Source organism: Lithobates pipiens, unplaced genomic scaffold (assembly GCF_037356315.1).
Source record: "Lithobates pipiens isolate NorthernLeopardFrog02 unplaced genomic scaffold, aLitPip1_a1.2 Scaffold_18, whole genome shotgun sequence".
Lineage (NCBI taxonomy): Eukaryota > Metazoa > Chordata > Amphibia > Anura > Ranidae > Lithobates > Lithobates pipiens.
In genome coordinates this window covers 44,172,261-44,194,919 of record NW_027507758.1, presented here as the reverse complement: position 1 = coordinate 44,194,919, position 22,659 = coordinate 44,172,261, and the positions used below count along the sequence as shown (strand labels likewise).

General features: G+C 46.4%; 1 protein-coding gene across 1 annotated transcript in view; it reads left to right on the top strand.

Annotated features, from left to right (window-relative positions):
• Positions 1–22,659, top strand: part of TTC7A (tetratricopeptide repeat domain 7A) — a 544,118-nt gene that overhangs the window by 97,848 nt on the left and 423,611 nt on the right. The window contains exon 6 of the mRNA XM_077485633.1: positions 1,803–1,881. Within this exon, the coding sequence (XP_077341759.1) occupies positions 1,803–1,881 (79 nt within the window). The remainder of the gene's footprint in view (positions 1–1,802; positions 1,882–22,659) is intronic.

The window sequence follows — 22,659 nt, the reverse complement described above, 5'->3', positions numbered from 1 at the left end:
ATAATGTTCTTTTTATGAAATGCAGTGTTCCTTCTACGCCAGATATACTTGGACACACACCTTCCAAAGAGTTCCACTTTTGTCTCATCGGTCCACAGAATGTTGTCCCAAAAGTCTTGGGGATCATCAAGATGTGTTGTGGAGAAATTGAGACAAGCTTTGATGTTCTTTTTGCTCAGCAGTGGTTTTCTCCTTGGAACTCTGCCATGCAGGCCATTTTTGCCCAGTCTTTTCCTGATGGTGGAGGCATGAACGCTGACCTTAACTGAGGCAAGTGAGGCCTGCAGTTCCTTGGACGTTGTTGTAGGGTCTTTTGTGACCTCTTGGATGAGTCGTCGCTGCGCTCTTGGGGTAATTTTGGGCGGCCGGCCACTCCTGGGAAGGTTCACCACTGTTCCATGTCTTTGCCATTTGTGGATAATGGCTCTCACTGTGGTTCGCTGGATTCCCAAAGCTTTGGAAATGGCTTTATAACCCTTTCCAGACTGATAGATCTCAATTACTTTCTTTCTCAATTGTTCCTGAATTTCTTTGGGTCTCGGCATGATGTGTAGCTTTTAAGGATCTTCTGGTGGACCTTACTGTGTCAAGCAGCTCCTATTTAAGTGATGCCTTGATTGTGAACAGGTGTGGCAATAATCAGGCCTGGGTGTGGCTAGAGAAATTGAACTCAGGTGTGGACAACCACAGTTATAGTATGTTTTAACAAGGGGGGGCAATCACTTTTTCACACAGGGCCATGATGGTTTGGATTTTTTTTCACCTTTAATAATAAACACCTTCATTTACAAATTGCATTTTGTGTTTACTTGTGTTGTCCTTGACTATTGTTTAAATTGGTTTGATGTTCCGAAACACTTAAGTGTGACAAACATGCAAAGGAACAGGAAATGAGGAAGGGGGCAAACACTTTTTCACACCACTGTAGTTAGGAACATATTTAAAGCGGGTTTTATACCCGCAAATGAAAAAAAAAAAAAAAAACCTGTAAGGCAAAGGCATAATGAGCTGGTATGCACCGCATACTAGCTCATTATGAAATACTTCGCTTAGAACAAAGCGCCGGCATCTGATCCCGGTCAGCGCTGAGGGAGCTGACATGTTCCCTCTGCGTTTTCTTCCAGGTTTGCAGCTCTGGTGCTGTGAGTATCTGGAGCCGCGATGACATCACCCCCCGCGCACAGTGGTCCTCCGTTCTGGCAAGTTCCGGCACAATACGTTGGACCTTCGCCGGACCTTCACTGCACATGCAGGGTGAATATCTCCTAAACCGCTTTAACCCCTTGAACGCTCTAGATGTAAACAACTTCCCAGCCAGTGTCATTAGTACAGTGACAGTGTATATTATTATCAATGTATTAATTTATAGCAAAGCAAAAAATATTGTTTTTTTTTTTTCAAAATTGTCTTCCCTTTTTCTTTTATAAGATATAAAATGATCAAATACCACCAAAAGAAAGCCATATTTGTGTGGGGGAAAAAAAAAAAGATGTAAATTTTGTTTGGGTACAGTTCTACATGACTGCACAATTTTCAGTTAAAGTAGTGCCGTGCCGCATAGCAAAAAATGGCCTGGTCATAAAGAGGGGTAAATCTTTTGGAGGGCAAGTCCTCCAACTCTATCCTGTCACTTGGAATTAGCCCCGAGGGTCCATCTTCGCCTACCTACCTTTTCTGTATGATTCCAGCATCAAAGACAAGGGCAGATACAGAATTAGTGCAAATTTCCTATTTTACAGCAAAGTTATCCCTTGCCAAGTGAAGTTTAATATAATATAACAGTTTTTGTTTTTTTTCCCCAGAAATATTTTAAAAGGAATCAAAGAATTCAGAGATGTCCTACAGGTCATAGAGACAAAAGCAACACAGAATTTCAAAATGGTAAGTTTTTTTAAATAAACACTTAGCACAGAACATCAGTTTAAAAGATAAGTTTACCTTTTAAAAAAACATAAAAAATTAACATCGTTATGCAGGAAAAAAAAAAGTGCTTTTTGTTATTTTTTTTTATTAGGATTCTGTAAAGCATTGCAATCATGATCAGCAGATGGAGGTGCAATCTCAGGCTTCTGGTGACTGTCAGTGTTTCTTTCTGCCCATAGGCAGTTACTGAATGACATCAGTGGAGCGCACTTGCCACGTATGCCGTGACCGCAAGTCCCACAGACTTGATGTCCGCCGGGGGCCTGTGATCATGTCACGGAGCAGCAGAACGGGGAAATGCCAAAACAAGGCATATCCTTGTTCTGCCTAGCAACATGACAGATATCCACTGCTTCCTGTCATCGGGAGCAGTGATCTTTGTCATGTTCTAGTGAGCCCGCCCCCCCCCCCCCCCAGTTAGAAACACTCCCTTGGACACACTTAATTGCCCCCTAGTGTTAACCCCTTCCCTGCCAGTGTCATTTGTACAGTAATCAGTGCATTTTTATAGCACTGATCGCTGTATAAATGACAATGGTCCCAAAATAGTGTCAAAAGTGTCTGACGTGTCCTCCATAATGTCGCAGTCATGATATAAATCGCAGATCGCCGCCATTACTAATAAAAAAAAAGTTAATAAAAATGCCATAAATCTATCCCCTATTTTGTAGAAGCTATAACTTTTGCGCAAACCAATCAATATACGCTTATTGCGTTTTTTTTACCAAAAATATGTAGAAGAATACATATCGACCTAAACTGAGAAGGGTCTGATATGGACCTTGGGGGGGGGGGGGGGGGGGGGGAACGCAGTTTTTCCGGCGTAGGGCTTCCCCTTTAAGTCCATACCAGGTGACGGGGCCAGTGAGGTGCCAATCTCGCAGCTGAAGGCATTGATTTCCTTCGCTAGTCCTGGCTACCTGGAGCCGCTTTCAAAATGAACGGACTTTCCTCCGTGTGTGGGCAAGTCCGTTCATTTCAAAAGTACGGCAGACTCCTTCCATAGTCCGGCAGACATAGTCCGCTGGAAAAGTCCGGTTGTGTGTGGGCAGGTCCGCTCGTTCGGAAAGTCCGGCGGACCCCCGCTTCAAAGTCCGGCGGTTTGTCCGTGTGTACGCGGCATTAGATTTCACACAGGTGGACATCATTTCACTAATTATGTGACTTCTAAAGGTAATTGGTTGCACCAGAGCTTTTTATGGGCTTCATAACAAAGGGGGTGAATACATAAGCACATGCCAATTATCAGTTTTTTTTTTCTGAAAAATAGTTTTATGTATATCATTTTCAAATTTTATTTCACCAACGTAGACTATTGTGTTCTGATCCATCACAAATAATTCAGATTAAAAAAACATTTAACTAGAGGCTGTAATGTAACAAAATATGTAAAAAGCCATATATATATATATATATATATATATATATATATATATATATATATAATGTTTGGGGGTTAAAGGCTTAGGCATAATGTGGAACATACATTCCACATTAATAGTTATGCTACCAAAATAAATGTGCTGTAAATTGCCTCCAGCATTGCTGGAGGCTGCCATTTTGCTGAAGCCCAGAGCCCCTGAGCAGCAATGAATCTTCAGGCTGTCAGCAGATCAGTCTCTAGTGTCTCTGATTTTTGGCACAGTGCCTAAAAATAGTGAGTAACTGAGAATGTGGAGAGCAGGATGAGACAGTGTACAACTGTATTTTTAACAGTATAGGCACTTATTTTTAATGTTTTACATAGCTACGGTGCCTTGAAAAAGTATTCATACCCCTTGACATTTTCCACATTTTTGTCATGTTACAACCGAAAATGTAAATTTTATTGGGATTTTATGTGATAGACCAACACAAAGTGGCTCATAATTGTGAAGTGTAAGAAAAATGATAAATGGTTTTCAACATTTTTTACAAATAAATATCTGAAAAGTGTGGGGTACATTTGTATGGCGCCCCCCTGAGTCAATACTTTGTAGAACCTCCTTTCGCTGCAGTTACAGTTAAGTCTTTTTGGGGATGTCTCTACCAGCTTTGCACATCTAGAGAATGACATTTTTGCCCATTCTTCTTTGCAAAATAGCTCAAGCTCTGTCAGATTGGACGGAGAGTGGCTGTGAACAGCAATTTTCAAGTCTTGCCGCAGATTCTCAATTGGATTTAGGTCTGGACTGTGACTGGTCCATTCTAACACATGAATACGCTTTGATCTAAACCATTCCCTTGTAGCTCTGGCTGTGTCTTTAGGGTCGTTGTCCTGCTGGAAGGTGAACCTCCACCCCAGTCTCAAGTCTTTTTCAGACTCTATCAGGTTTTCTTCTAAGATTGTCCTGTATTTGGCTCCATCCATCTTCTCATCAGCTCTGACCAGTTTCCCTGTCGCTAATGAAGAAAAGGATGCCCACAAAATGATGCTGCCACCATCATGTTTCACGGTGGGGATGGTGTGTTCAGGTTGATGTGCTGTGTTAGTTTTCCGCCACACATAGCGTTTTGCTTTTAGGCCAAAAATTCAATTTTGGTCTCATCTGACCAGAGCACCTTCTTCCACATGTTTGCTGTGTCCCCCCACATGGCTTATCGCAAACTGCAATTGTATTGTGTCCACTTCACCTTGTTACCAAACAATTGTGGGATGTTATATCTTTATGTCAATTAGATTACTGTTTGATTAGATCCCTGTTAGATGTTAGGTGACTAGTTAATTAGCTTACTGTTTATGTTTATGTTAGTTGTTGTACTGATATTACTGTTGTAGACATGTCACTGGAGAAGTGATCGAGGGGGTGTACATCTCACCTAGGTTGCTACACAGTGTGAGATGGTAAATCCAGGATGGATCAGTTTCTCAGCAGCGATATGCTGCTGAGTTGTTATTTAATTTTGCCGGGCCTGGGTTTATATGGAATGGCAGGTAGGTTTGGTAGAGGGACCTGTCATTCCACATCCCCCGATCCAGTTCTGGGTTTGGGATCAGGTGAGCTTTGATCCTAATTAGCCTGGGAAGCTAAAGGCTCTGCAGAGTCTGCAGGTGTTCGCTCTCAGCCAGGGAATGAACAATCTGTGTGTTGAAGGAAGCTGCAAGCACAGCCACTGCTGGAGCTAAAACTCACCCTGCGATATCCAGGCGAAAGACGCTGTGTTTGTAAGTGTCAGATAGGTGAGCAGAACCTGTTAGTAAGCGCCCAGCCGGGCTAGGACTTTTATTTTTGTTGTACTTAGAAAGCACGGTGTTGCTGTATATTTTGTTTGCTGGACTGTTTGTACCACGAATAAACGCCAAGATCTGCTTTATAAATTCCAAGTCTGCTGTGAACTGTGTCCAAACACACCCTACCCCGGGAAGATCCCTTACACTGTTTACAGTTTGCATTGTTTAGGATAATGTGATCAAACTCTTATCTGATTCTGTGTGAGTTTACAGTCAGTTCCAGTTTGCACCCAAGCTAGTGTTGTCTAGTTCTTGGGTGCAATGCTCAGCTATAATAATTGGTTCCTGGTTAAAGAATGGAGAAAGCTGCTTCTTGGCAGAAGCACCCAAGCCGTCACAGGGGGGTTTTAAGTAATCTTCAGACCTAAAAGTGTGAATTTGAATGAGTATGGGGTATAGTTGTACCCCTACCCATTCACCAAAAACGTAATGTAGTGTTAAAAAATACAGTAGACAGTTTTTGACAAGTCTTTTATTAAAATTGTCTTCTTCTCCACTTCTTCCTCCGGAAAATGGAAAACTTAAAAATGGCTCTGGCAGTGAAAGGGCTAACGATAACACTGTGTGCTGCCATGGCTGTCATTATTATTCTTGATTTTGTCTGTCACTGACCTGGTACATATTAGCAGCAGCCTCCCAAGCTTTCCTGTAATTGCCATGTGCCGTGCCATTCTAACAGGCAGAGTTTTGCTACTTTCTGATAGCAAAAGCTTTGCCTGCCCCATCCTGCTTCCTGCCCATTTCTATTGGCAAGTGAGGCTGGCAATCATTGTGATAGACCAATAATGCCCTGTACACACAGTCGGACATTCAAACGACAAAATCCGTCTGATTTTTTTCTGACGGATTTTGGCCCAAATTTGTCTTGCATACACACGGTTGCACAAAGTTGTCGGAAAATCCGATCGTTCAGAACGAAGTGACGTAAAAGACGTACCTCGGGACTATAAAGGGGGCAATAGCCAATAGCTCGTCGGGACTATAAAGAGGGCAATAGCCAATAGCTTTTGTCGCAATTTATTCTGAGCATGAATTGTCTACACAAGATCGGATTTTGTTGTTGGAAAATTTTAGATCCTGCTCTCAAACTTTGTGTGGCAGAAATTCCGACTGAAAAAGTCAGATGGAGCCCACACACGATCGGATTTTCCGACAACACAATCTGATTGGATTTTTACCGTCGGAAAGTCCGACCGTGTGTACAGGGCATTAGAATGTGTGGAGACAGGGCTTATGGTCAAACTCCGACACTGCCAAGTCTCTGTGTTTTGCCAGGTAATACGCTTGGTATTTGGCCATAGCTGGTGGTTTTGGGATGCTGCTGCTGTACAGGCATCTCTATAGCAATTAATACTTGCATCAGTTCAATTTTTTCCCTTTGAGAGAGTAAGGCCGCGTACACACGGGCGGACTGTATGGCCTACTTAGTCCGTCTAAACACATTTCAGCGGACAGTCCGCTCGTGTGTGGGCTTCAGCGGACTTTTTCAGCGTGCAGTCTGGCGTTCTAAGTATTTCGGAATTTCCGTAATTCTGTCCGTCATACTTTGGTTTCAGCGGACAATCCGCTCGTCAGTAGGCTAGTTCGACGGACTAAGAATGGCGCATGCTCAGAAAGGATTTACACAGCGGAAGGTTGCATTGCAGTGTATTGGACTTCCTATTTCTAGTCCCGTCGTACGTGCTGTACACGTCATCGCGCAAGCTTTCAACGGACTGTTTGTGCATCCGTGTGTGGTCAAGTCCGTTCATTCGAAAGTATGACGGACTGTCCGTCGGATTGTATGACGGACTAAGTAGGCCATACAGTCTGCCCGTGTGTACGCGGCTTTACTTTAAATGATCCCTTAAGTTGGGTAGCTTTTCGAATGTCAATTTTCTGGTAAAAATTATCAGGAAAATTTGTATGAAAATTCTCAGTACATTCGAAAATAGTTTGAAAGCATTTTAAGATTCCATTTGCATTTAACATTCGATTTTAGAATGAATGTAGTCTACTCAAGGAAAACCACATACGCTGTTACAAATTTGTACTTTCTGGAAGAATTTTCCATCCTGCTCTTTAGATTTTTCTTGTCACTGAGGTCGAAAGCAGCAAATGATTCGAAAAGCAAATTAACGTTTTACAACATTCTTACAAAGAAAAAAAAATTACCGGAATTCTGCTAGTGTATACCCAGCTTTAGGCCACATTGACATGGCAATCTAGCAATGGCAAACATCTGCCGTTATCAGTGGAAGCTTTCCAATGTTTACTCTATACAGATCATTGGCTGGCAGTGCCGCTGTTCACATGTAACCCCTCATCTGAGCACTTACATTAGAATAGAGCCTCCTCCTGCAAGCACATAGTGTACATCCAGGGCCAGTGTTTTTGGGGACGTTTTGGCTGCACACAAGCTGCACACAGCTAATAGGCCAGTTTATATATGGCCACAGCACGGAGTGGTGCCGCATCTAGAGGTGGCTTTCAGCCACCTCTGAACACTGAAAACTGTCCGCTTGCCAAAATGCTGTGTGAATGTAGCCTATGTTAAAGTGGTTGTAACCCCTGACATATACCCAGGGAAATGACTGGCCTTAGGTGATTCACAAAGATGAAACATAAGTTGTACCTGTTTATCTGTATTTTCTTCTCTATAGCCATTCAAAGTCGAGAATTTATAAAGTTTGCCTGAGCTGTCAGAAAAAAAGGGAGAGAGCTGAAATTAAACACTGCAGAGCTCAGTGAGAAGAGCTCTGGGAGCTGAATGGAGGGAAGGGCCACACCCCCTCCGCACAATCCGCAGGAACAGAGTTGAGTCTGTCAATCACAGATTGTGTGTTGGAGCTCCCTCCCCTGTCACCGTTTTTCTCTTGGTGTCAGAAGGAACAAAGCAGCAGACAGAAACGATTTACTAAAGGCATATAGATGGTGCACTTCGCAAAGTGCAGTTGGTCTCTGAAAGTGCCAATTTTCTAAGCTCTGGGGCAACTGCTCTTGCAGAGTGCAACAGCACAGTCTATTTGCCTTTAGTAAATGTTGTAAAGAGCTGCGCAAACTTTTGGCGCTATATAAATCCTGTATAATAATACTAATAATAATAATAAATCAACCCCTCAGTGCTCTTAATTGAGACAAGTACACACTATAGAGCAGGGGTCGGCAACCCATCGATCGTGATCTACCCGTTGACCATGGGCAGCCGACAGGTAGATCGCAAACATGTTTCTGCTTTGCTGATTCTCCCGCTCTGCCTCCTCCGCTCTCATCTTCACTGCAGAGTGGGGAGGCAGCACAGTAAAGGACAGAGGACAGGATTGGGAGCTGCCTCAGTTAACCTATCAAGTCGCATCATCATGTGATTCGTTGTCAGGATGACGGGAAGGCATGTACTGGCCATTGGGGCTACTGGGAGTTTCCCGGTGGGCCGATGGCTCAGTGGGCCACTCTGATGTAAGGGGGTGCTGATGGGACACTCAAAATGTAAGTGGGCCGGTCTGGATGAAGTCCAGGGCCAAATTTCTGTCCCAGTCCAGCCCTGATGACGGGAAGGACATGTCCACAATGGTCCCGTGAGACAATTACCTTTTTGTAGGCTCCTTGCTGTGCAGTGTATACCCCGCAGTTTCTTTTTACTCCCCAGCCACTGCTCTATCCCCAGGAGGTCGGTACAGAGATGGCAGTCAGTGGAGCTGTGCAGTGTAGCAGCCGCTCTCAGTCGCTACGCTCCAGCACTGCACACAGGTGGCTTCATCCTCCAGCTCTGCAGCCTCTCCCCTACATGGAGCACTAACAAAAAAGAGAAATTCGCCCTGGGACTTTAGATGAGGTGAGCACCACTAAGCCAATAAAAGTAACAAGAGTAAGTACAGTATATGTTTTTATTCAGTAAAAATATTACAAGCATATTGTCATCAAAGAAAGCCACTTGGTAAAAGGTACATAAAACTGGGTTGAATACAATTGGTAGTAGTAGTAGTAGCAGTAGTACAATTGTATATGAACAGTGGCATAACATACAAACATCAGGTGTACCCGACATGTTTCGCGAGTCCCAGCTCGCTCTTCAAGGGTAGATGTGTATGAATTGTACCTAAGGTGAAAGGATACAATTTGGTATATGGTAAATACTTAGTATTTTAAAGGCAGAGGGTAAGAGGGGCCTAATAAATGGAGGCCCCATACTCACCACTACACACAGCCGAGCCAAAAAATGTGAAGCCTTCAGGCGGTGGCAGCAAATGTATCACCAGGGAGCTGAGGAGGCAGAGCCAGAAGAAACCCCACACAGGGCAGATTGGAGGGAAAGCATCGCATGGATGGGAATGTGTATCCCTATTGGTCTCACTATGTCCATGGTAAGTATTGACTGTAAACATAAAGGGGTATATCAGATAATCTGAAGTAGTAGGTAGAATATAAGAGTAATAACATGGACAATTCTATATATAATATATAAGACTAGAGCCATGAATGGCATGGACAAAGGACTATAGGGAAATGTGGTGGAGAAACACCAGAGAATGGCATGAGTGGAAGTAAAGAAAGTGAGCAAAAAGCATTGAAAAAGAACTACTACTACTACTACTACTACTACTACTACTACTACTACTACTACCAATTGTATTCAACCCAGTTTTATGTACCTTGTACCAAGTGGCTTTCTTTGATGACAATATGCTTGTAATATTTTTACTGAATAAAAACATATACTGTAATTACTCTTGTTACTTTTATTGGCTTAGTGGTGCTCACCTCATCTAAAGTCCCAGGGCGAATTTCTCTTTTTTTGTTGCATATTATAGGGATGGAGGTGTGTTACCGGTGACACCAGACCTTATATTGTTTTCTACATGGAGCAGTATGTCTGTCCCCTCTTCTCCTGCACCCGATGTCCTGGGAGTTAGAAGGTAGAGGAGCATAGTCCAACATTACTTGGCAAGCCCTGGGAGCCTGTGGGAACCAAACCTAACAGCCCCTGGTGCAAATTACAAGTGGTAGCACACAACCAGCATCTTGCAGTCTGCCACCTCTCCTCCTTAACTCCCTGTGTAGGGTTATAACCAGAGGAAAAAAATGTGCCAAATACTTGCCACACAGGAGCAGATAGTGGGTCATCGAGACCAGGGGCAGACTGACCATTGGGCCACTCGGGCACTGCCCGAGGGCCCCATGCCACTAGGGGGCCCCATCAGGGTTGCCAGCCTCAGTAAAACCAGGGACAGTATGTAAACATTTTTTTTTTTACATCTGTCCCTGAAATGTCCCTTACCAACATCCTTTTGGTCTAAAAATCCTGAGATTATAGCTGCCCCACCTCTCCAGTATCTTCTCAGCCAATAGAAACATGTCTGTGTATACTGTGTGATTGTATACTGTGTGTGTGGGTTTGTGTATACTATGTGGCCCCATAATCTCCCATTGCCCTGGGGCCCCAGGAGTTGTCAGTCCACCCCTGATCGATACCAGAGGTGAACTCTGGTAGCTCCACCAACACTGCACAGATGGCTACGTAGATGGATAACCCTGAAGCTGTAATAGAGGGGTAGAGGGCACTACTTTGTGTGTGTGAGGGGTTGGGGGGCCGAGGGCCAAAGGACACTACTGTAGGGGGGCAGAGTACACTACTGTGGGGGGGGGGGGTGTGAAGGTGGGAAGAAGACAATACTGTGACTTCATGCTGTCTTTTAAGCGAGTGGGGGCTTTTTTACTTAAAGCGCGGCACTGCCCCCCTCCCCGGGGATCTTTGATGTTGTCCCTGTAGATCTCAACCTCTGAAAGGTTGCCTACCCCTGCTATAGAGGGATGTGCTTTGTTCATATTTCATGTCTGAGGTTTACAACCACTTTTAGTTCAAGTTTTGCAGAGACTCATGGGAGCCCACCCAGTTTCACCTAGCAGTTCACAGATTAGGCTCACAGCCCTGTGCCTATAAATCTTGCAGTAGATAAGTAAAATGAAGTTTGCAGAACTGTACAAATAGCTGTGAGAGTCCCCATTTGTGTGCTGTCAGATTAAACCAAGTGCAAACAGAGCAGATTTTACCAGTGTTCAGCCCTTTATCAAATTGAGTATATTTGCTTCTTACTTTTCTTACATTGCTGAGTAACTCCAATACACATAAGGTGAGGGTGGTGTGTTAAATTATGCATTAAACATGGAAGTGACATTGAGATTGAGGTTATTAAAATACATTTAGGTAATTTACATTATATTATAGTACATTAGCGCTTCATTGCTAAACCGGGATCTTGGAGCCAGAGGAATTGTAGTTCATTTTAACTTCACTAACGTTATAGAGGGTGTTTTTTGTTCTCTGCTTATCCTTGTTGGGTAATATGGATGCAGAATATGAAAAGTTGGTTGCATGAAAAATCACTAGTCTGGGTTCTGTAACGAGTCCTCAACATAGTAATGCTTTTCCAATACATTCCCTAGTGCAGGGATGTCAAACTCCATTTCATCAAGGGCCGCATCAGCAATATGGTTGCCCTCAGAGGGCCGCTTGTATCTGGGTCACACGACACACAGAGTGCAGAGTCCAGGGGTGCACGCTGTGTGCAGAGTCCAGGGGTGCACGCTGTGTGCAGAGTCCAGGGGTGCACGCTGTGTGCAGAGTCCAGGGGTGCACGCTGTGTGCAGAGTCCAGGGGTGCACGCTGTGTGCAGAGTCCAGGGGTGCACGCTGTGTGCAGAGTCCAGGGGTGCACGCTGTGTGCAGAGTCCAGGGGTGCACGCTGTGTGCAGAGTCCAGGGGTGCACGCTGTGTGCAGGATGCAGAGTCCAGGGGTGCACACTATGTACAGGATGCAGAGTTGAGGGGTGCACGCTATGTGCAAAGTTGAGGGGTGCACACTATGTACAGGATGCAAAGTTGAGGGGTGCACGCTATGTGCAAAGTTGAGGGGTGCACACTATGTACAGGATGCAGAGTTGAGGGGTGCACGCTATGTGCAAAGTTGAGGGGTGCACACTATGTACAGGATGCAGAGTTCAGTGGTGCACCCTATGTGCAGAGCTGAGGGGTGCACGCTATGTGCAGAGTTCAGGGGTGCACGCTATGTGCAGAGTGTGTCTATGGGAATGTTTGACCATTCTTCTAGAAGCGCATTTGTGAGGTCAGGCACTGATGTTGGATGAGAAGGCCTGGCTCAAAGTCTCCCCTATAATTCATCCCAAAAGTATTCTATTGGGTTGAGATCAGGGCTCTGTGAAGGTCAGTCAAGTTCCTCAACCCAAAATTCACTCATCCATGTCTTTATGGACCTTGGTTTGTGAACTGGTGTGCAGTCATGTTGGAACAGGAAGGGGCCATCCCTGAACTGTTCCCACAAAGTTGGGAGCATGAAATTGTTCAAAATGTCTTGATATGCTAACGCCCTTAAAGAGGAACTGCAGTCTGCTCACAGAATTTGTAATAAAAACATTTTTGCCATTCTGAAGCTTCCCTCCAACCACTTTGCATATTATTTTATATATACTGTGATTCTGTACTTGCCAAATATGCTGCAGAAATCTCCCTCCACCGAGTCTGGCTGCAGCCATTTTAAATGTGGGCAGCTGAAGCTGCTGCCTGTTCACTTACTGGATTTACACAGACACACAGAGTCACACCTCCAGCTCTGCAGCCCTGCAGCTCTTATTTTCTCTCTTATGACTCATCCCCCTCCCCTCCTGGCAAACTCTCATGAGAGTGAGAGAGAGAACTGTGCATGATGTCATTTTACCAGACAAGGAACAGGAAGTGGGCTGTATAAGGTATTTACTGGCAGAAAAAAAATCTTTTAGACCCCTTTCACACTGCCAGCATTTTTCAGGCGCTACATCCCTAAAAATAGCGCCTGTATAGTGCTGAAAAAAAGTGGCTCCGTTCACTCCAGTGTGGAAGCCCGAGGGAGCGGTGCGCTGGCAGGGTGTCAAAAAAAGTCCTGCCAGCAGCTTCTTTGGAGCGGTGAAGGATCGGTGAACTCACCGCTCCTCCACCACTGCTCCCCATTGAAAACAATGGGGCAGCTCTGTGATACCGCCACTTTGGCAGCGTATTGCGGGTGGATTTAACACCTTTTTTGCCACTAGCGGGGCGAATAGCGCAGCTAAAACGGCAGTAAAGCGGTGCTAAAAATAGCGCAGATTTACCGCTGGGGCGGTTCGGTGTGAAAGCCGTCTAACTATCCGAAGTTAAAACAACAAGGGCAGAAGATTTAATAGATGGAAAGATGAAAAAAACGACCAAAGTTCCGCTTTAAGAGTTCCCCTTACTGGAACTAAGGGACCAAGACCAACCCCTGAAAAACAACCCCACACCATAATCCCCCCTCCAGAAAATGATTTGGACCAGTACACAAAGCAAGGTCCATGAAGACATGGATGAGTGAGTATGGGGTGGAAGAACTTGACTGGCCTGCTCAGAGTCCTGACCTCAACCTGATAGAACACCTTTGGGATGAATTAGAGAGACTCCTAAACCTTGTGGACGGCCTTCCCAGAAGAGTTGAAGCTGTTATAGCTGCAAAGGGTGGACTAACTCAATACTGAACCCTACGGACTAAGACCAGGATGCCAATATACTGATGCGGTGGTACCATACCCCACAGTTGTTACATAAATTTTACCCCGAAGTGCCTGACCACTGCTGGAGGTGCCAGGAGGAGGGAAGTACGATGCTACACATTTTCTGGTTCCAGCTTTCTTCCAAATTACACGTTACGTCCGCTCCAGAAAAAAAATATAAGAAATCTATCTTACGACACCTGATGAATACAGCTAAAGCATGCATCCCCCTTAAGTGGAAAAACATGTCGCCCCCTACTATTGGACACTGGCTCCATAAAATAGAAGAGATCAACAAGATGGAAGATCTTCCACTTACAGCACAGAACAAACAAGAAACATACACAGAGTTATGGAGATTATGGAATATGTTTATCTTCTCTGAAGAGGGTTTGACCTTCCTCAACTCATAATTGTTGAGAGTAGACGATATGATCGGATACTCAATAACGATCTATCCATTGCGCCCCTCCCCTTCTTGTCAGCAACCCCCCCCCCCCCCCCGTTTTCATACATTAATTCCCAACTAACCCTTCTCTACTTGTTTCTATCCAATTATTTAGAAAATGGAAAATGGATGAGGCGACTCCGGATATAACCTTGATGACATATAACATAACCTTGATGGTTATGTCAAGGGAATTATACTCTTTATGAATGTACATTAAGAGCAGGCGTGTTGCTAGGTCTTCAAAAGATCTTGTGCTAGAGCCCATATCAGCAGTCGCCAACCTTTTTGCAGGCCCGCGCGGGGGGCACACCGTTGGTAAGCAATTTCTTGCGGGCAATGGCTGGTGTTGGTGCTTCAATCATCATGGCACCGTGGTTGATATGGTGTCAGGGTGATTGAAGCGCATTGTTTCTATTGTTACATTCTAATATAAAATGAAATGGTTCAACTCACCATAATGCAGAATCAGTGGGAGCCCTGGGCGTGTCACTTGCCACATCTCCTGCCACTAGATGCAGCGTGTCACTTGCCATCCTCATCTGTCACCAGATGCAGCTTGTTACTTGCAACTGTCACCTGCCACTAGATTTGGATTGTTGCTTGCCATGTTGCCTGCCACCAGATGTGGATTGTCACTTGCCATGCCAGTCAGTGCCACCAAATGTGCATTGTCATTGCATTGGTGGCAGGCTGGCAGCACTGGTTCATTTAGTGAGGGCAGAACGGTGATGCGGAGTGGGCAGTGAGAGATGATATCATCTCGCTGCTCCCCGCCGCACCTCCGACGTTGAAGCAAGGGGTCTGGCTGCAGAGTGGAGCTCCACCGATGACTGGAAGCACGTGACCTCCACTCCACCACGCTGTGAGGGCAGAAGAGCGCTGATGTGTGGCGGGCAGTGAGAGATGGTACCATCGCTCTGCTCCCTGCAGCACCTTGCTCCCACCTGAAAGAGGCTTGGCTGTGAGGGGCGCTGGTGTGGAGCGGACAGAGAGATAGGATGTCACCCAGGGCCGCTGATAGAAATCATGGGGCCCCGTACAGCCTACTTGATGGGGCCCCCCTTCAGCTCCACCCTGGCCCCGCCCCTGGTCCCTCCTTCAGCCCCACCCCTGGCCCCACCCATTGCCCCTCCCCAGACCCCGCCTTGAAACAAAGTGTAGGTTTGTCTACAAGTAATATTTGTTTTTCTCCAGCCAGTTATAGGTTTGATTATCCAAAAGAAATACTGTTTTCAGATGAGAACAGACCTCGTTAATATCTATATGTAATACAAACCATTAATGAATAAATAAAATGGTATTTTGAAATTGAATTAGGGAGATTAAACAAATGACAAAGGTTGAAAACAACAACAAGATAGTTTACTGTAGATAGTTTTCAGGTGTATTGGCAGGGCAGAGGCAGCTCTAGGCTTTGTGGGGCCTTAGGCAAAACTTAGGCATGAGGCCCCACTCACACCCACAATGGGAAAAATAATTCAAGTGATAAATAACTGTATAAGGAGGGTAATTGGACACAGTACAGGGGGGAGCAGGACACAGCACAGGGGAAGGGTAAGCAGGCACAGTACAGGGGGCAGGAGTGTACAGCACAGGGAGGGAGGGCAAGTGGGCACAGTACAGGGGGCAGGAGGGTATAGTAAAGGAGGGAGCAGGAGGGCACAGCACAGGGGGAGGGTAAGTGGGCACAGTACAGTGGAAGGTAAGTGGGCATAGTACAGGGGGAAGGAGGGTACAGTACAGGGGGAGCAGGAAGGCACAGAACAGGGGGGGGGGGGGGTGGACAGAGTACGGGGGCAGGAGGGAACAGTACAGGGGGAGCAGGAGGGCACGGCACAAGGGGGAGGGTAAGTGGGCACAGTACAGGGGGCAGGATGGCACAGCACAGGGAAGGCAAGTGGGCACAGTACAGGGGGCAGGAGGGTATAGTAAAGGAGGGAGCAGGAGGGCACAGCACAGGGGGAGAGTAAGTGGGTACAGTGGAAGGTAAGTGGACATAGTACAGGGGGCAGGAGGGTACAGTACAGGGGGAGCAGGAAGGCACAGAACAGGGGAGGTAAGTGGGAACAGTACAGGGGGCAGGAGTTTACAGAACAGGGGGAGCAGGAAGGTAGAAGCACAGGAGGGAGGGTAAGTGGGCACAGTACAGGGGGTAGGAGGGCACAGCACAAGGGGAGGGTAAGTGGGCACAGTACAGGGGCAGGATGGGACAGTACAGGGGGAGCAGGAAGGCGCAGCACAGAGGGGAGGGTAAGTGGGCACAGTACAGGGGGCAGGAGGGCACAGCATAGGGGGAGGGTAAGTGGGCACAGTCCAGGGGGTAGGAGGGTACAGTACAGGGGGAGGGTAAGTGGACAATACAGGGGGCAGGAGGGTACAGTACCAGGGGAGCAGGAGGGCACAGAAGATGGGGAGGATAAGTGGGCACAGTACAGAGGTCAGGAGGGCACAGCACAGGGGGAGGGTAAGTGGGCACAGTACAGGGGGCAGGAGGGCACAGCACAGGGGGAGGGTAAGTGGGCACAGTACAGGGGGGAGGAGGGCACAGCACAGGAGGAGGGTAAGTGGGCACAGTACAGGAGGGAGGGTAAGTGGTCACAGTACAGGGGGGAGGAGGGCACAGCACAGGGGGAGGGTAAGTGGGCACAGGACCGAGCAGCAGGAGGGTACAGTACATGGGAGGGTAAGTGGGCACAGGACAAAAGAGTAAGGTAAAGGAGGGAGCTGGAGGGCACAGCACAGAGGGAGGGTAAGTGGTACAGGGGGAGTGGAAGGAAAGAAAGATACCCATTACATCAGAGTACCCCCCCCCCTAGAGACCCCCCTTATAGCAGCACCCCTTGCCCTCTTTAAGATCCACATCATTTGTATTGCCTTACCAGCATGAATAAAGGAACCGTGAGAGCCGAAGATGGGGGGGCGGAGCTGAGAGGTGGAGCGGGGAGAGAGGCACCGAGCGGAGGAACAGACTTGCCTAGCTAAGAATCCTCCTTGAGTGGAGCGCAGTGCCGGAAGTTCGGGACTTGGTCCGACACTGGCTTCATCCCCTGATGGGTCAGCGGGGCAGACAGGAGAAGTGGGCGGAAGGAGGAGGAGGAGCAGCAGCATTAGCAACTCTCTCTCCTTTCCTGCTTGTGAGGGGAGGATGGAAGTGTCAGCGCTGGCTCTGAGCAGCTGTCCCTGGCTGTGATCCGGAGCTATCAGTGAGCTCCGATCAATCAGTAAACAACCCGCTATCTCTCCATGTAGCGGTGAGCAGAGTCAGCACTGTGTTGATGGCGGGGGGGGGGGGGGGGGTTGCGGACGGTGATCGGTGGAGGAGAATCTTTTTTTTTTTCATTAAAAATTGACTTTGCAGTTCAGGTTGCCCGGGCCCCCCTGCTGGTCAGGCCCGGTACAGCAGGGCCAGTTGTACTGGCCTATCAGCGGCCCTGATGTCACCTCTGCTTGTCCGCCTGCTTGCATGCAGCCAGCCCGCCTGCCGTGGCCGCCTGGTTGGGCAGGGACCCTGCAGCAAGAGACTCTGGGCTATTGGCCCCAGATTTGGGGCTATAGCCCCAATAGCCACCCCCTACCGACGCCTCTGATTAAGAGTATTATATATGTTCTGACTTAACAACTAGACCACTGCTGTAGTAATATGTAATATTATTGAGTACATATGGGTACTGCGTTGACCTGGACGGTGTGGTTGAAATAAAATATATAAAGAACAGACTGGGATGCCATTAAAGTTCATGTGCGTGTAAAGGCAGACGTCCCAATACTTTTGACAACATAGTGTATACAAAAGCTGGAGTTCCACTGTAATCCCATTAAATGACTGCGGTGACATTTGTGGGACAGAACCCATTCCAAGTTATTCTTTGGTGAGATATAAAGAAAGGTCATTTGGATGAGATGGATATTTGGAATAAAACATTCAACACATACATGAAAGTATTGCTATTATGAAGGCTGATTTTTTATCTCCTCTCATATCCTTACATTGGGTTGCAGCGATCACTGTGCTGCATGCAGGAAATCTGTTTTCCTTTGTGAAATAAAGAAAAGTAGAAGACTTAGAACCTGAGGGATGGAGCTGCCTAAATAATTCCATCTGGAGATGAAACGTTGGCAGTGGCTGATAGCAGAGCACTAGAGGCTTCTCCATTCATGTTTACATGTCATGAAACCGCCCAAGAGCTGACTCTCCTTTCTGTCATTTGTCAGCAGGAAGGCACAGAGATACATGAGCTCGGAGGAATTGCGCATTAAACGCAGCGGCGGGGAAAGATCCCCTCCATTATCTGTTTATGAAAGGAAGACGTGGCTCTTTGTTATTTAACAAGGGCTTATTGCTGTTTCATGTGTAGAAAATGTCCCGGCCTTTGTTGCAGTGCCGATGACATACGGACATTTTTTATTGTATTTATTTTTTATTTTTGTAGCCAGTCCCAATTTGGCCGCTTTACTGTGGCGATCTAAGGTCTTTTGGGAGGAGGCAGAGACACAACGGACAGTGAGGAAATCTGGCCACCCAAGCCTTTGGGGAATTTAACCACCTCAATACCGGGCACTTGCACCCCCTTCCTGCCTAGGCCAATTTTCAGCTTTCAGCACTATCGCTGTTTAACCTCTAGAGATCCGTGCTATAGCCAAATGACGGCTACAGCGCGGACCTGCATTGCCGGGACGACGTCTATTGACATTGTCCCGCGCATGAGCAGCCTGCGTGACCCCTGAGGGGCATCAGTCCCGATCACTGCGATGTGCCCCAGCTCCTCAGTGCCCATCTGTGCCCCTACAAGTGCCATCTACCAGTGCCCACCAGCGCCACCTTTTAGTGCCCACCAGCGCCACCTTTCAGTGCCCACAGTGCCATCTGTCAGTGCCCACAGTGCCATCTGTCAGTGCCCACAGTACCATCTATCAGTGCCCACAATCAGTGCCTGGATAGTGCTGCTGCACATCAGTGCCATCTATCAGTGCCCATCAATGTCACCTACCAGTGCCCATCAGTGCCATCTATCAGTGGTACCTATCAGTGCCCATCCGTGCCACCCATCAGGGTCCATCAGTGCCATCTTATCAATGGCCATCAGTGCCGCCTTCTCCGTGCCCATCAATACCGACTTATCTGTCCCCATCAGTGCCACCTTATATGTGCCGATCAGTGCCACCTTAACTGTGCCTATTAGTGCCCATCAGTGCAGCCTATTAGTGCCCACCAGTGCCGCTTCATCAGTGCATATCAATGAAGCAGAAAAATTACCCATTTGCAAAATTTTATAACAAACTATTAAACATGATTTTTTTTTTCAAAATTTTCCATCTTTTTTTGTTTAGCAAAAAATAAAAACCCCAGCTGTGATTAAATACCACCAAAATAAAGCTCTATTTGTGGGGAAGAAAATGATAAAAATGTCATTTGGTTACAGTGTTGTATGACCGCGCAATTGTCATTCAAACTGCGTCAGCGCTGAAAGCTGAAACTTGGTCTGGGCAGGAGGGGGGTTTAAGTGCCCAGTAAGCAAGTGGTTAAATGACAGTTGCACAGTCATGCTACACTGTACCCAAACAAAATTTTTACCATTTTGTTCCCACAAATAGAGATTTATTTTGGTGGTATTTGATCACCTCTGTGGTTTTTATTTTTTGCTAAACAAATAAAAAAAGACCTAAAATTTTAATATAAAATAAATACTAAAAAAAGTTTTTCTTTTATTTCTGTTATAAATTTTTTTAAATAAGTACGTTTTCTCCTTCGCTGATGGGCAGTGATGGGCACTGATAATGCGGCACTGATGAGGTGGCACTGATGGGCACTGACCATGGGCACTGATAGGCGGCACTGATGGGCATTGATAGGCGGCACTCATGGGATGCACTGGTGGGGACTAATGGGCACTGATAGGTGGGCAATGAAAGGCTGCACTAATGGGTACTTATGGGTGGCACCGCTGGGCAATGATACTGGGCACTGATGGGCACTGATATGCGGCACAGATGGATGGCATTGTTAGGCATCACTGATGGCACTGGCAGGCATTGGGGATGGGCACTGATTGGCATTTCCCTGGGGGTCTAGGGTTGCATACCTGGTGGTCCAGTGTGATGGCAATCCCTGGTGGTCCTGGCGGCATCCTGGTGGTCCTGGGTGGCCATCCGAGGGGGGGCTGTGCTGATAAACAAGCAGCACAGAGCCCCCCCCCCCCCTGTCAGGAGAGCAGCAGATCGGCTCTCTTCTACTTGTGTCTATCAGACGGGAGTGAGGAAAAGCCAATCGATGGCTCTCCCTGTTTACATCATGATCTGCTGTGATTGGACCTCCGATCGATGCAATGCGCACCCCCACGGGCAAGCGAGAGCGGTCGTCCTGGGAGCCGCCATTTGACAGCCGGCGGACGGGAAGCGTTTAAAGTGTTACTAAACCCACTGCAGTCTATATATGCAGCAAAACATGCTGGTAATACTCACTGTGGAACCCAAGGGGTTGATCCTCAGCATTGTGTAGAAAGGCTGTTTTGAGCCTGTCTTCTCTGGTCCTCCCCTTCTTACACAGTTTCCAATCAATCTCCTGATAGAACAGAGCCATAGGAGACATTCTGCAAATGCTCAGTTTGGTGTGTATTGCTAGAGATTTTTATTTTTTTTCCTTGGGGGGGGGGGGGGGGGGGGTGCATGTGATCAGCACAGGGCCAATCAGCACTGTCCAGACAGAGGGTCAGGGTCCTGCAGCCTCATAGGACAGTCAGAGGAGAATGACAACTACTACAAACTTTAACCAGACACTGATAGTCACAAGACTGCTGATCAGAAAAGCTATTTAGCAGTTTATATTTACTAAAATAATTGCATTTCCATATTCTGTGTACTGTGGGAGACCAGATATAGTGAATGCAGGCTCCTGGGTTTAGTAACACTTTTTTTTAAGATGCTTGTAGATAGCACATCCCACCAATGTCTACCCTAAACTGAAATTCCACTATTAAATGGCTTAAAGCAGACCTCCTTCTCTTCCCCTAATAAAACTGTCAACAGCAATGCAATCTTAAAGTGAATGTAAGCTCTTAAATGTTATTTTTTTTAAATAACAGAGGTTTAGGCCTCAAGTACACTGCTGCTGGTAAATGGACTTTTAGGAGCAGTGGGGCATTTTTTTCAGCTGCCCCTGAAGGAGATCTCCTCTGTTATCTTATCAGTACATGTACAAGGGGTCGTTTATAGTAATTTCTAGGCAGTTGAGTTTGGAAGCTTTTTTTGCAACACAAAAAATGGGTTCAGGGCAGATGTTCAGAGGCATTTGAAACGCCAAGTGCCTATAAGCCCCTGTACACACGGTCGGAGATTCTGCCAACCAAATCCGTCGGATTTTGTCTGTCAGATTTAGTCTGACGGATTGTGTCCGAAACTGTTGCATACACACGGTCGGACTAAGTTGTCGAAAAATCCGATCTTTCAGAACGTGATGACGTAATTTCGTTACCATGGGACTACATTCAGGCTAGTAGCCAATAGCTTTGATGTAGGAAATTGATCTGAGCAGGCGTGGTACTTGATCTGATCAAAATTCTCTACACATGATCGGATTACGTCCGACCGGCCCAGTTGGTCGGGAAATATTTCCAACATGTTGGAAAATTGGGTCCGACGGAGATTCGGACGGAGTCAGTCCGATGCATACCACACACAGTCGGATTATCTGACGACACGGTCCAAAAAACGCATTCCGACGGATTCTCCGACCGTGTGTACGCGGCATAACAGCTTGTAAACGCTGCTAAACGCGGTAACTTGCATTTAGCAGAGTTTCGTTTATAGACGTTTTTTTTACAAACGCTTCTAGACGCAAACACAGCCAAAAGCGGTGTGTATTTTTATATGCCAGTTTCTATATTTTACCCAAACATTTTTTACTTTGAAGTGGCACTAAAGTCTAAACATGTTATACTTACCTGCTCTGTGCAGTTGGTTTTACACAGAGCAGCCCTGACCCTCCTCTTCTCGGGTCCCTCTTCAGCGCCCCTGGCCCCTCCCTCCTGTTGAGGGCCCCCACAGCAAGCGCTTGCTATGGGAGCACCCAAGCCAAGCTGCAGTTCCGTGTGTTTATTTAGACACACAGCCGCGGCCCAGCCACGCCCCCTCACTCTCTTCATTGGCTCTCTTCATTTGGCGCACCAAAGTCCCAGAATGGGAAACTCCAGGTTAACTCTATAACCTTACTAATTATACTGACGGGTTACTGTGATTTCACATAAAGCTCCACCTGCGAGGTGAAAAGTGGTATTGTGACCTGGGCATTCAGATTTGATACCCCGTGGATGTCATTAGATCCGTATTGTTGAGATTTATCTACATGTACAGCAGGAGAGAGATTATAATTGGGCTTAGGCACAGTTTGGGACTTTTATTTTTATTTTTTTAAACTAAGAGCTACCATGTACTAGTTTAGCTGCAATGACTTGATATGTGAAAAATACATGCTGATTTTTGTTTTCAGTATCTCCTATTGAAAAACAAAGTATACAGGAAATCAGATAACCAAAGTACTGATATCACAA